Source organism: Equus quagga, chromosome 3, assembly GCF_021613505.1.
Source record: "Equus quagga isolate Etosha38 chromosome 3, UCLA_HA_Equagga_1.0, whole genome shotgun sequence".
In the NCBI taxonomy this organism is placed as follows: Eukaryota; Metazoa; Chordata; class Mammalia; order Perissodactyla; family Equidae; genus Equus; species Equus quagga.
The window spans coordinates 45661420-45675816 of record NC_060269.1 but is presented as its reverse complement, the minus strand read 5'-3'; the positions used below and the strand labels follow the sequence as shown (position 1 = coordinate 45675816).

Genomic DNA, 14397 nt, shown 5'->3' with positions numbered 1-14397 from the left:
ATAAACCCAACTTGAAAAGCTGTCTGCACAACAAAAACAGCATGGTACTTAATAATCTAGAAATTGTGAAAATTAGACCCGAGATGGGAGAAAATTTCTTAGGCATTATGTAAAATAAATAGAAATATACATCTAAAAGAAAGGACTCATTTTTAAAAGATGGAAGAAGGAATGTAAAAGAACACTACAGAAAAACCGCCTACCCTAAGCTGTACTGATCGGGTTCAATCATGGTCCGCCTTTCCATCCTGCCCACGCCTAGGTTTGTTTCCACAATGCTGACAGAATGCCTCTGGCGCCTCTCATCATGCAGTGAGACTGGCACTGAGTCAAAGGAAGAATTGCTGACAATACTAGATCGTGAAGAAATTTCACTGTGACCAGAATCTGAAAAATTATCCACAGTACCACTGGGAGCCAAAGTATAGCCTGCATAGGAAATACAAGCATATTAATTAGACACTGTAGGTTTATAACATAAAACCAAAGTCTACCAAATAGAAGCAAAAACAAAATGGAGGCCAAAGAGATCACCACTGGAGTGGGGAAAAAAACGTTTTACTTGTGGAGACCAGATAACTGAGATAAGGTGAATTTTTACTCAAATGAAGCTTAATTTGCTTAATGAAAGTTTAGAGAGGAAAAAAGAAAACATTGTTATATGAGCCAGGAAGTGATGCAGTATCATGGCATTACTCGACTAGTCTTAGCTCCCTTAAATATAAATCACACAACTATTAGTTTATATAAAAGAAACTGTTAAGAATAACTCTGATCAGATTTAAAAGCATGAGTTTTTTCCAAACTGCAAAGTCAGTAATCTTGTTTTCAACAGAGTTTTCAGTTTTTAAAACATGGCATAGAATAATTCAACTGGAAATATTATAACAGTAAGTGGATATATAAGAATAAGATATAAGATCTTCAGATTTTTGCCATTTTTCAATATTAATAATATATTGGGTAAATCACATCAAAGCCAATTGTTTTCAAGGACATAAGTGCAAAATCTCCATTTTCTCCCTGGATCATCACTGTGTCTAAACAGATGTCTGTTTTTTGACCTGAAGGACCCTTAATTCTTCTTTGTTGCTACAAATAATGTTGAAAGTCACAAAGAGAGACAGGCTTGTCTTGATATTTTTAATGAAAACATCCGAATCTTCTTTCTCTCTACTCATTTTTTTACATTACTAAGGATCTCATGTTACTTAAAATACTAATTTTATATTATATGTATGCAATGCAGATTTTTCAATGCCCTTACCTAATAAAAAATTAAATCTAGAGCGCCTAAATGTTGCTAATTTGCTCTCTAAATAGTACTTCCCCATCCTTTCAGTAAATTGTTAATTCCTGATTTATTTTTTAAAGGTTGCACAGGTCTTGATAAGATTTAATGTGTTCGTCTATGAAATGGCTTTTTATAAACCATACTGCAAGTTCTAACAGATAAGATTTAAATCCTTTCATGAAGAGTCTGCTCAAAAAAAATCTCTATAAAAATAATCACTCAGATGGAGCACTTGATATTTGGAGGAATTCTCCCATTTTCCTTAACTAATGAGATGATTCCTCGCTTTCCCACCCCGTTTTTGGTTCTATAACCCCACCTATCCCATAGGTCCGTGGTGCATTGTTATTCTTGTTACTGTTCTCACTTCCAAGAGAAGAGGAGGAACTGGTTAAGTCCAACTGCCCGGAGCCAAAAGATCTCAGCTGATTGCCACTGCCACCTAACAACAGGATGAGAAAAGAATTCAGATATATCCATTTAACAAGGTCAGTAGAGACTGATACCCACATAAAATGCACAGATTCTTTGAAATATCTAAAAAGTAAAGCAGAAGAAGTAGTTGTTGTGCCAGTGAAATCTAACAATTTATTAATCCTTTTGGCTTTCCTTTAGGGAAAACTGTCTTAGCCATTTAATACTGGCTCACACACACCCATTCAATTAAAGGGTAGGAGGAGAAAGTAACCTGGAGGGTTATGCAGCAGAAAATTATCTATTATTTTAATAAAAGAAGGCATCAACGTAAGGAAGAGAGTTTGATTGTCTAAAATTTAATCTCTTTAAAAATAAAACAAGACAGCAACAAAAAAGGTAATCAAGACCCATGTTAATACAATGAAAAATAAATCAGGAAGATAGTTTTTCTTATGTTTTTAAAGCCCTCAACTCTGTAATTAATGTTATATAATCATATTTAGTTAGACCAACTTTAGTATAAAAAGAATTATTTCCACACTTAGAATCAATAAAAAACTTCAATGTATTTTCTAAAAGGCCTTATATAGTTATAAAAGTATAATATTAAAAAATACCAAAATCCTCCCAAATTTATAAACTTAGGGAGAAAAAATCCATTGGGCATTATATATTAGATCATTTTAAATGACTCTATAATATCAAAAATGATGTAATATATAACTCTGGAATTTTGTATAGCTGAAACATACAGATTTCTATAAAGGGAAACAATGAGTAATTTAGTAATTCAGTTCTACCTTTCCTTGGAGAACTTTGTGGAGAAGTGGGAGGAGAAGAAAGCTGTGAAGACGCATTTGATATCGTATCTTCTGCTTGTTTCTTGTGACGCTCCAAACTTCCTTCTTCAGATAAAGAAAGAATTTTCTTTAAAGCTTGTGGAGAGTTTATGCCTATAAGAGAAAGAAAATATGTATTCTTAAGATGGAAAATAATATTAATGAGTAAAAAACCTTCGTGTGTTGAGACTTAATAATACATTTAGTTTTCAACCTACTTACAATCTTCATGGTCTTGGTACTCTTCACGGTGTAAACAGTAAGCTTATAGAAGGCACAAGGTACCTGTAGTTTGGTTTCTGACATATCTACCAGAATACTAGAAATAGACTGCTTCTGATATTTTACTTTAGATTCTGAATCTTAACCACCACTTTTATCCAGCAATATCTTTGACAACAACGAAGAAAAAATAAAGAATTTGGGAATGTTTGAATTTAGGATGAAAGTGACGCAGCTAAGAATATTTATTATTAGAACTTGGGTTTGAGTTGGAAACAGGTAGTTTGGTGTGGTTGGATATGTTAGCTCAGGGGAAGTGGGAATGATGGGAGAAAAGTAGAGCCAAGAGCTAAAAGGAAGTAACAAGAAAAGTGAATAAGGAGCTCTAAGGAATTCCATGCAGTTAATATTTGATCAAATAAATAAATGAAAGAGAAGTCAGGAGGAGACCCATGAAAGTGCTGTGACTCATGAAAGACCCAAGAAACCACAGAAGGTTTTCAGAAGAAGGGAGCAATCCAGTGCAAGGTGTAAGATCAAGGAGGATGAGAGTAGAAGAAAAAGGATTATATATGCCAATATAAGGTGATTTTTTTTCCCCAAAAAATTATTTTTCAGAAATGAAGGAGTCCCATTAAAATATCTTATAAATCCTTTAGTATTATTATAAGGCACTCTCAATTACATTATTTTGAACTACAAAGAGAGATATTTGGGAAGGCATTATAGCCTAAAACTACCTCCATCGATGCTAGTTTTAATATTCTTAGACTTAACAGAATCCATTAAAAAGGACGCAATGAAATTTCACAAAGATCTAATCCTTCACTTCACCTCATGTGTTTGATGTTGTTTTAATATAATTTTCTAAAAATAATTTTTAAAGTACTACTTTAATTACATCTATAGATACTAATATACACACGATGCATGAGAATACCAGTTACATTAAAGCTTTATGAAGGTATAGTTTTGATTGATTTGGAAAAAATTTTCAAGGCCAGCATCATACACAGATTCAAAAAGTGCTGTCTTTCAATGCTGTCAACAACACAGATGTGTGTGAAGATCCTAAGCCTTAGAAAACTGTGTTCTTCAAAAGTGGTTCTAGTGATGAAAAAGACAGTGATATAAAAAATGCAGAAAGTGTTTAGGAGAAAATTATTTCATGAATTAGAGTAGGGGGACTCAGCATCTCTAAATTAATAGTTTATATTATATGACTTTAAATATTTATGTTAAACTAAATAATTATCCTAAGAAGACATACAACTAGTGCATCCATATTGCTAAAGTTCATAAATTCAGATAGGCCTAAACACATTCTGAGAGAGATCCTCTCTGGGAAAGTGGGGGATAGCTTTAGTCAGACACACCTACATTTGGGCTAATAGGCTTTATTTAGCTAAAGGGAAGACTGATAATCTTCCATATAACAAGTTCAGTGTAAAAGAGGAAATAGAAGTCAGATTGCAGGGCATTTAGGAATATTTGAATATTAAGAAGATAGTTGACATAGAGACATGTAATTCTGTTTGTTTGTGATGGGGGGGGCAATACAAATATCTGAAAGGGAAATGACAAGCAAAGGTATTCTTTTCTCGCTATTCCCCAAACTCAACAAATGGGACATTTATTGACCAGGAGGAATGAAGCAAAGACAGAGTAAATGAAGGATCCACCATAAGACTCTTGCCTAACTCATAAGGACAGGTTGTTCTTATAACTAGCTTAGTTACCCATATCCTATTTTATATAAGTAAACTCTTTGCTATCAGTTTATTTTTTTAAATTTTGTTCTTTTTATTAGCATTGTTTCCTTTCACAATACTTAGAAAAAATAACCAGTACATTTTATGAACAATAATTTTGTTGTAACATTTACATAAAGGGACTACACTAGTAGATATGTTACTTTTTTTTTTTTGAGGAAGATTAGCCCTGAGCTAACTACTGCCAATCCTCCTCTTTTTGCTGAGGAAGACTGGCCCTGAGCTAACATCCATGCCCATCTTCCTCTACTTTATACGTGGGTTGCCTACCACAGCATGGCTTGCCAAGTGGTGCCAAGTCGGCACCCGGGATCTGAACTGGCGAACCCCAGGCCCCTGAAGCAGAACATGCACATACAACCGCGGCACCACTGGGCCAGCCCCAGATATGTTATTTTTGATATGAAAGATGAAGCATGATTTGGCTCCTTAACATTTAAGAATTAATTATATTTTCCCCTGCAAGTTACAGAATCAGTGATTCAACAAATAATTCACCTCCAGACAAATCATTTGACTTAATATTCTGCCTAAATTCCAGCAGTTCATTGATCATAAGGCAAAACTAGTTTAAATAATGTATATGAACAAAGCAAGTTCTGTACTCATTAAAAATTAAAGTAGAAAAAGCCTTATGTCTCCATTTCACACATTCCCCTTACACCATGACAAATGAGAATGATTAAATGAGATACTCTATAAAAACAGTCCTTTCCACTGTCTAACTTACTGACATTAATATTTTACTCAGAGTGGTAATCAGGAGGAGACTCAAGTATATTAGATGATGTTATATCCAAGATAAACATTTTTTCTTAATCTGAAAAACATGGCAGTCAAAGGCACCAAAAGAGGATATGAATTTAGTCACCTACCAAAAGGTGGGAGATCCTTTACTGGTACTTTCTTCCGTGAGGGATAAAGGGACACAGCAGGAACCTGCAGTCCTTGGTTGAGTTTATGTGCTGGCTGCGGCTGCTGGGGTGGCGGCTGCGGCTGTGCTTTCTGTTGCGACCCTGCCCTTGGAGCCACTGGGGAGGTCTCGGACTTGACAGGCTTTTTGTCACCAGGGTTCTTAGGCACTGATAATTGTTTGGTTTGAAAATACAACAAGAAATTAAAGATGTTAGTAGCTACATACAAGATAATTTTAGAACTGCATGAGCATTTTCTGCAGTTAGAATACTAAAATGTGTATCTTTTTTCCTGTTGCCTAGAAAAAGGACAGAAATGGGGTTGGAGGAGAACTCGAGGTACAGAAAATATTAAAATATGACAGGACCAAGATATTTACTTTATGAAACTAGTTATCACAAAAGATGATTATATTATTAAATACATTATGAATAATGTGGATATTTCAGGATGTTATGTGTATATATATATATAAAACAGAAATATATGGTAAAAGTTTCAACAGAAAAATTATTAGGAATTACTTTTCTAAAATAGTGTCCAAAATTCCTTGATGTATAGGAGCTTATTTTTATTTAATAAATGGTATTAACAAATTCTTTTTACTATCAAATTCTCTCTCCAGTGGGGTAGAATTATCTGTTAGCTAATAGCAGCCAATACTGCTTGAATATTATACTGAGTATATAATTCCATGGCAGACAGAATGGAAACTAATTTAATAGGGCAACTGAATGCTGTATGTATAGTATATTAATATTGAAAACAACTCAGTGACACACGTATACTTCTTCCACCTTACACACAAAGAAGCTAAAGATTAGGGAACTCAAGTAACTTGCCTAAGGTGACATTCCTAGCATGAGGAACAAACAGGATTTGAACGCAGACCAATCTGACTTCAGAGGACAAAAAATGCTGTGCTTTTATGGTATCCTGGGTAAATCTAATAACTTGAATCTTCTCAAATCATCTATCTACATTTAAATTCTATAGTAGATATCTTCAAACCAACCCATAAAAGACCTAAATGTGTCCTAAGTGGAAAATGCCTCTCTATTACAAATACAGATGCAAATAAAGAGAAAACTGCTCCTCCCCCAACACACACCCCATTTCTAGCCTAGCCAGATTTTTAAAGGCTGGGAAGCTACACGTTAGGCTGAGTTGTGACTCGTTGTGTAGCAGAATTACCACTTTACATGGTTGCTGAACTTATTGCTGGGTGCTGTCTCGGCTGAGGGTATAAAATGCAGCCAGCACACCTAGTTCTATGCTCTTCTGACCTGCTGGGCCCCTAACCCTTCTCAGGTTGCCCATTACTTCAGAAGTATCTGTGTGAGAAAACAAGGGATGCAAATGGGAGATGCATCCACCCATGTGTCCTGTGCCTGCACACTGGCTGTGTCGGGATGAAACCAAAACAACAGTCACCCTAATCAAGTCTAGAGTGTCATCCCCCCCACTCTAACCCAGTTGGACATGAGACCTAGCTGCATGGTTTTCAAGAGTAGCATTCCAGGTAAAGGCTGGTATGTCTCAGGATGCTATTTCCCCCTCTGCATTAAGCCCTGTTTTGCCACCACCCATACCATTCCACATGAAACAAATCTGCATTCTAGTCAGATTCCGCAGCCACTTTAAGGAAAAACTCACATGTGTTGGTTGCTGGCTCACACTGCAGTGATAATGTCTGAAGACTCTCCTCATCCATTTCTAGTTCCAAATTGGACAGGTATTGCTTCACTTTTCGAGCCATTTGGGCATCTTCATAAAGCTTTTTGGCATTGAGAAAGGAACTACGACGTACCCGCTTTTTATGACCACCTGTCTGAGCAACATCTAGCACTGTTGCATTTGTACTACCCTGGCTGAGAGACCTGGAAGATGAAAAGGCAGATATGCAGCTCACTCTAGCATGGGATTTCTTTATCTATTTGAAACGTGCCAAGACTTACATAAATATTCTATGTTCCAAAGGTCACATGCCTCATTCTGGTAAATAAACCGTTACAAAGGACTATAGAATAAATCAAATAAAAATCAAACTTTTTTAAAGTTAAAGAATCATATATACATACATACATATGTTTGGCACCTGTTCTGTTCCAACTAGGAAATTTTCTACTTTTCACATCTGTAGAGAATTCAAGGCAGTTCTCTCACAGAAGCCAGCAAATAATAACGATTATATGTAAAAGCTCATGCAAGAATACACAGTTACAATTAAGATTTACATTAAATTTACTTCTCCTACAGAGGATGTTTCACATAGATTTAAATAAAATTAGCTGCAATGTTAACAATTATTTTCTTATTCCTTGGGTTAAATGTAGTCAGTTTTTAAAGTAATATGGTCAATCTGTTAATAAAATGGTCATGCAAATGTAAACACATATATATAGAAACTAGCATATGAATTGTTAAGAATTATTTTTTAAAAGAATTGGTTTACAGAATGAAAATAGTAGTTAGTTGAGCTGTAAACAATTTAGTTTTAACACCTGGGGGCACCTCTTATAATAAATTATATGTATTTACTTCTCAAATATCTGTGCAATAGTATTTAAATTGCACAATTTTTCTTTCTAACATCCTTCCTTCTCTCATCCCACCTTAGGTTCTACCTATTACAAAACACACAAATTATATTAAAATAAAATCTTTCTGAAAGCTCAGAAGTATGCCTGGCCTACTGTTCCCCCAAACAATCATTAATCATTTCACAGCTCTCATGGATCATGACCTCAAAAGCAAAAGCCCCAACAGATTAAACTTGAAGTCAGTTTGCCAACTGAAATTATGCTAGAGCAAGAGGGTTAAGAAAAAATGCAAAAATGCAAAGCATCAGAAAATATAGCAGGTAAGAAAACAATGCAATGAGCGGAATAAGAACTGTGTGTGGGTATGCAAGATCTCCACCACTTACCCCAAACTCCTCCATTTCTTCTTCCTGTAAGTGAGAGCCATGGAGATTGAAGCATGGGTGTAGAAAGAGAGACAGAAAGATCACAAGCTCAGAAAGAAAGGACTAGACTTCTGGATAAGCAGTACTAGAAGCCCACGAACATTAAACTGTATAATTACCTCACACACAATTTGACCAGAACTATTTTTCTGGTTCAAGAGACAAATATATTTAATTTTTTTATTTTAAAAGAAGACTGACTCCTGTTCTCTCCTTCACTGGATTAATCAGTTTGTCCTACACTGAAAGCTAAGTCCATTGTGTGGACATTGAGATAATATTGTTTGGGTTTTTTACATATTTTAGTTCATACTACCAATTATGAATTTTAGCTCTATAAGGCAGTGTTCTGAAAAATAAGAAATAATTGTGCCTCATGTTAAATGAAAAATGTCTGAAGGACAAACTGTTTTTACTGGCAGTCAAAAATATACTCGATGCAGTATAAGACATTTACTCTAAATTAGAGCTCAATGGAGATTCTCAGCACGACCTAATAAAATTTCTGCCATGCTACAAATATAAAACTCAAATTTTTCTCATTTATTAGGAAGCTCTAAACTCAACCTTCTCTTATCCCACATGTGCTACTGAAGATGACACACTCACCGAGTCCTGAACATGAGGGCAGGGTCCATGTTAACTGAAGCCATTCGGCCAACATGACGAATTTCTTTTGCAATCATCCTTAGCTTCTCAAAATTGACCAGCCCATCGACTTTTGAGTCATTTCCTATAATTAGCAAAGAAGAAAAAGAGTATCACGTGGCATTTATTCTGTGCTTCCACAAGTGAAGACAGAAATCCCTTCCTTTCTATTTACCTTCATGAAGGAACGTGAGATCCTTCTTGATAACTGGGAATAGAGGGATTATGGGAGGTTGTAGATTTTGACTATTGAGGACAGTGCGATATTTTGCCATGTTTCTGGAAGGATCAAACAGGTCTTGGAGATCTTGAAATAGCTTTTCATATTTATTGGGAAGTTTTTCCCAGGTGGTTCGCAGTCTTGCCACTGGTGCCAGGTTTAGGCCACTGAGAGGAAAAAAGAAAATAGGTATAAAATTAAATGACTTATGAAATGAAGGAAGTAAAATAGTGTATTGTTGATTTATTAACATATAACACCACTTCTGTATATACATAGCAATTTACAGAAAGATTCCTAAGAAACTGTTAGCAGTAATTCTAGCTAATGAGAATGGAAGATGGGAGCAGGGTCAGGGTCAAGGGGTTTTAGTTTTATGACAGAATGTAACTTTCATGAGAGTAGGATTTTGTTTCGTTGTTTTGTCTCCATACATACAGAGGTGCTTAGCACATAGCAGACTCGCCAAATATCTTACAGTAATAAAATAAAACAAAAGCTGTAATAGTAATGAGAACATGATCAAACTCCTAGACAGAGAAAATGACTAATTTAATAATCACCATCAATATCAATATTGCTAATTGTTTCAGTCTGTATTTTCTTTCGGCCTCAATCTAAATACTTAAAAGGGAAGAAAATTAACATTTACTGGGCATCTGCCTTGTGCTGGCTGATGGAACTCCACATACATCATATCATTTAATCTACTTGATAACTCTTTGGCGTACTGTCATTTTATGGAGAAATAAACTAATATTCAGAGAAGTTCAAATAATTTACCCATGGTCACAAAGCTAAAAAAAAAAAAAAAAGTGGTGAATATAGATATTTTTTGGGCTCCAAATCAGCATACAAGAGATTTTTAAATTAAGGATTAAGATTAGGATTCAGAGAAAAAGAATTGTTAAATATGATTCAATTAAAAACTACCAAACTTACACAAATTATTTAGTGTTCCTGGATTGATATATATTTTTAATCTGCAAACTAAGTTGAATCTTAAGACAAATGTCGTCTCTTACCTGATGATTGCAAACATTGAGTTAAAATTCTTGCATTCCCTACAGTGCAGCGCTATCTTGATGAAATGCTTAATGATCTTCATCCTTTTCAGCTGGTTTGTCTCTCTCAGAATTTCAGATGCTACCCAAAATGTTTCCTGGTTAATGACTTCTTCAAATTTCTTCAAGTTGACACAGCTGGTTTTTGATTTGAGTTTAAATAAATCGTCTATATATTCAGTAGGTTCAATGTTACGGAAGAGTTCAAAATTTCTCATCGAGAGCTGTGTGGCAACTTCAACGGTACTGAGCTGCAGCAGGGAAATCTGACTCTCTCTCAGCAGCTCCTGAGCATCTTCGTCTGAACAAAGGGTTTCTGTCTCCATGTTGTTCTTCAAGTAATACCTACGAAAACACAGAATTCAAAGCCTAAGCAACGGTCACATGATATTCCTTGAAAGAATAACGCTACTTTTTGTAGAACGTTTGAGAGAACGCTGAATTGAATGATGGAAGAATTCTTTTTGACTAAGACAGAGTGCAGCTGCTGCCTCAGTCACCAGATCATAAAACTACTTCTCCAAAGTCGTTGATGGAAACTAACGATCACATGGAATTTCATTTGTGCCGATTGTAATTCCTTTTTCTCCTGTCCTTTCCTGCTTTCTAGATTTTATCTCTGTTTTTGCTAAAAATGACAGAAAATAGCTAAATTTAAATTTTCAGTTTAAGTAAGGAAATAGACTCTAAGGAATGAAGCAGGAGAGATGAGACACAGGTTATCATTCTATTTTCCCAGAGAGAATCTCTGCTATTGATGGGTTCAAAGTAGATCAATCCAAGTTTACTTATTTATTCAAATACCAAGGAAACCTACAAGCTGTTTTCCTCTACTTAATACTATGAGTAGAACAGACTTTAACTTTTAAATATCTGATTTTCATGAAAACCCCACAAGTAAGTGGGTCAGGTCTTATTCCTATTTGTCAGATGAGGAAACAGAGGCTCCCAAAGAATAATGACTAGTTAATACCAGTTGCAGAGACTCAAGAATTAGTGCTCCTTTCCCTTTGTAAGCAACTTGTTGAAAATAGAATCCAGATGTTTGTCCTATGATTTTTTTTTTCAATGTTGTAGACAGATGCTTTCCCTAGGCCAAATTCCATAAACGAAGAAACAAATCACAATGGGGGTCCTGCCAAACTGGTCTTTTGCAAATTTCACCTAGGCAAATTGACAGGAACACATACCTTGGGCCGTTGACATTCACAGATTTCAGATTCTCAATCTTAATTGCTTATGAAGCCCATGACATGTATCCATCTATAATTTTCTTGAATAATGAAGGGGAATCATGAATCTGCACCTCAGTGGAGATCTGTAGAGCTCCATCATGGTTACAGATATATCAACGTACATTCAAATGATAATGAGAAAAATCAACTTCCTAAAACAATACTACCTACTAGTGTCAGGGTTGGAAATAAAGTAAAAGTGAAGAAGAGTAAGAAGGTTATAGTTGACAGCAGGAAAACAGAAGTTTTGAATGAATCATATCATGGTTTAGCTGTATAATATGAAAAAGTACAATGAAACACTCCATGTGGTGAGAAAAATAGGAAAAATGATTTATGGCACTACTTAATTTTCAGTCAGTGCAGAATCTAGTCATTAAATGAGAGTCAAAACTTAACTTTTTCAACTTTCACTAATTTGTGCCCTGAGGATACAAATTACATATATCTATAAATGGAAATAACCATTTGAGAGACTGACAAAACCAGATACAACGTTTTCTTGGAAGTTACATATGTGATATAAGCACTTAGGCAGCAGGGGACCAATCTTTGCAGCAACTAAAGTTTGGTTCCAGAGGTAAGAAGTATTTTTCATAGTGTAATATACAATAATAGGCAGCATCAGCCAACTATATTGTCAAGATGCCTCCACCTAAATAAACGAAGCTCCTAGAAAAGTTAGGTAGGCAGGAGCAAATGACACTAGAATATTATTAAAAATCATGTTTGTGAACGCACATATGCAAGGAGAAGAGAGCATTAGGGTTTACTCTGTGAGTGATGTAAATTCTGCCATTCTGCCAGACCAGTGTCCTGAAGGTGAACAAGAGAAGTTCAGGTCATAGCGCCCATGTTTTGAACAAGTTTCTAAGAGATCCTTGTTGAGGGTTAACAATCTACTCTGTGCATTTACTTTGATATAGCAATTCTTGGTGAACGGGGAAAAACTTCTTTTTAATCTGCAAGGGTACTTACTCATTTTAAAAACCCTTTGACAATGTTCATCTTTTAGACTTTGACATGGGTTTGAAGAGGGGGTAAAGAAATCCAATAGGATAGATATTGTATACCTTCCACTCAGTTGTATTCTATCAGCAAGTTTGGAAAGCTGATCTGGAAGTCTTCTTTGTTTGATTACTCCCTCAGGTGTGACAGAGACCTCACAGAGCGAATATTGATCTGGGGTGGCAGTCACAGCAAACTCCCTGATGGCCTGAATAACCACTTCCTTCGCTGTGGTGTCCTTACTGATCATGATGTATCGACTTTGCTGATCAGCCTTAAAAACCCTTAACACTTGATCTGGCAAGTCTAGGGGAAAGAAAAGCCATACGTAAGTAGAAAGGATTTTAATACATGGCAATACAATTAAGCGAAGTAATCTGAAAAAACCTCCTTAGAAAAGATAATACTAAACTTTCACCTCTCCCTTCCTACAGCTCTTCTTCAAAGATTCAATCAGTCAACATACTGATATGCTGCAAGGACACATTTTTCCCTATAGATAACTGAATGATCTACAGACAAACGCAAACACATCAATACACAACAACAGCCTACAAGACTGTCAAGTTAGTAGCAAAAAATGAAAAATTTAAATCTAGAGTTCATCTTTATTATATTGAAAAGCCCATCAAGCTGGCCTAAAATATGCCTTTTACTCTATTTAATATGATGTAGTATTACCTCTATCATATGTGTGATCTTCATTTTATGAAAGAGAAAAGTTTAGAGAGATTAATTTGCCCATGACCGTATCACAATAGTCTGAAGAATAAAAAAGAGCTGGTTCCAACTGTTTGAAATTTAAGGTTCACCCTGACTCTTAGCATCTGATATAATCTATGGTAAACCAAGAGTGATACATACAGCATTACCATTATGTTAGAAGGAAAAAGATTACTACAATAAAAAAAAGGAAATATGGGAGATGCTCACCAGGAGTAGTACTGAAGTCTAAAATGCGATGATGTGACTGCAATAAATCAGGATTACTGGATGATAAGGTGCCACTGACGGGCAGTGCAGTTGGGATATGCTTCGTTTGCCTTAATCCTACTATGCTGTCATCTTGAGACTGACCAATCCCAATATCACTGAACAAAGAAGAAAATTAGAAAATAAATAATCAGCAAGTTAGAAAGCTATAACTCCTCAATATATAATAGACACAGACCATAAATAAACCATATTTCATAAAACTTACAGTTAATGTAAAAATATCATTAATAAATTTAGTTGAAAATTGCAAAAGCAACTACTGCTTAAGTGTATCCAACTCATTTTGCTGTTTCTTAAGTGTATAGTATGTTTCTCTAAAACCTGTCTTTTTAACTAGACAAATCATAATAAATATTAGTAGTTTCTCAGTATAGAAATATATTAAAGAAAAGATAAGCTCTAGTTACTGATGGAAATAGATTTAAGAAAAAAGCACATTAAAAAGAATGCATTTTGGGGCCGGCCCTGTGGCCAAGTGATTAAGTTCACGCGTTCCACTTGGGTGGCCTGGGGTTTTGCCAGTTCAGATCCCGGGCACGGACATGGCACTGCTCATCAGGCCATGGTGAGGCGGCATCCCACATGCCACAACTAGAGGCACTCACAACTAGAAGATACACTATATACTGGGGGGTTTTGGGGAAAAGAAGGAAAAAAAAAAGATTGGCAACAGATGTTAGCTCAGGTATCAATCTATAGGGAAAAAAAAATAGAGGAGGACTGGCACAGATGTTAGCTCAGGGCCAACTTTCCTCACCAAAATAAATAAATAAATAAGCATCACATGCAAAAAATAACT

At 35.4% G+C, this 14397-nt stretch overlaps 1 protein-coding gene across 12 annotated transcripts in view; it reads right to left on the bottom strand.

Moving 5' to 3' along the window:
- Positions 1 to 14397, bottom strand: part of RAPGEF2 (Rap guanine nucleotide exchange factor 2) — a 245627-nt gene that overhangs the window by 5941 nt on the left and 225289 nt on the right. For 6 of the 12 annotated variants that reach the window (XM_046656205.1, XM_046656210.1, XM_046656206.1 and 3 more), the window contains 11 exons: positions 13536 to 13693; positions 12668 to 12908; positions 10321 to 10704; positions 9251 to 9462; positions 9037 to 9160; positions 8389 to 8412; positions 7116 to 7339; positions 5420 to 5626; positions 2512 to 2664; positions 1614 to 1736; positions 204 to 429 (listed from right to left, as the gene is read on the bottom strand). In XM_046656205.1, coding sequence (XP_046512161.1) covers positions 204 to 429; positions 1614 to 1736; positions 2512 to 2664; positions 5420 to 5626; positions 7116 to 7339; positions 8389 to 8412; positions 9037 to 9160; positions 9251 to 9462; positions 10321 to 10704; positions 12668 to 12908; positions 13536 to 13693 — 2076 coding nt within the window. The remainder of the gene's footprint in view (positions 1 to 203; positions 430 to 1613; positions 1737 to 2511; positions 2665 to 5419; positions 5627 to 7115; positions 7340 to 8388; positions 8413 to 9036; positions 9161 to 9250; positions 9463 to 10320; positions 10705 to 12667; positions 12909 to 13535; positions 13694 to 14397) is intronic. The other 6 variants (XM_046656213.1, XM_046656214.1, XM_046656215.1 and 3 more) reach the window with 3 other exon arrangements.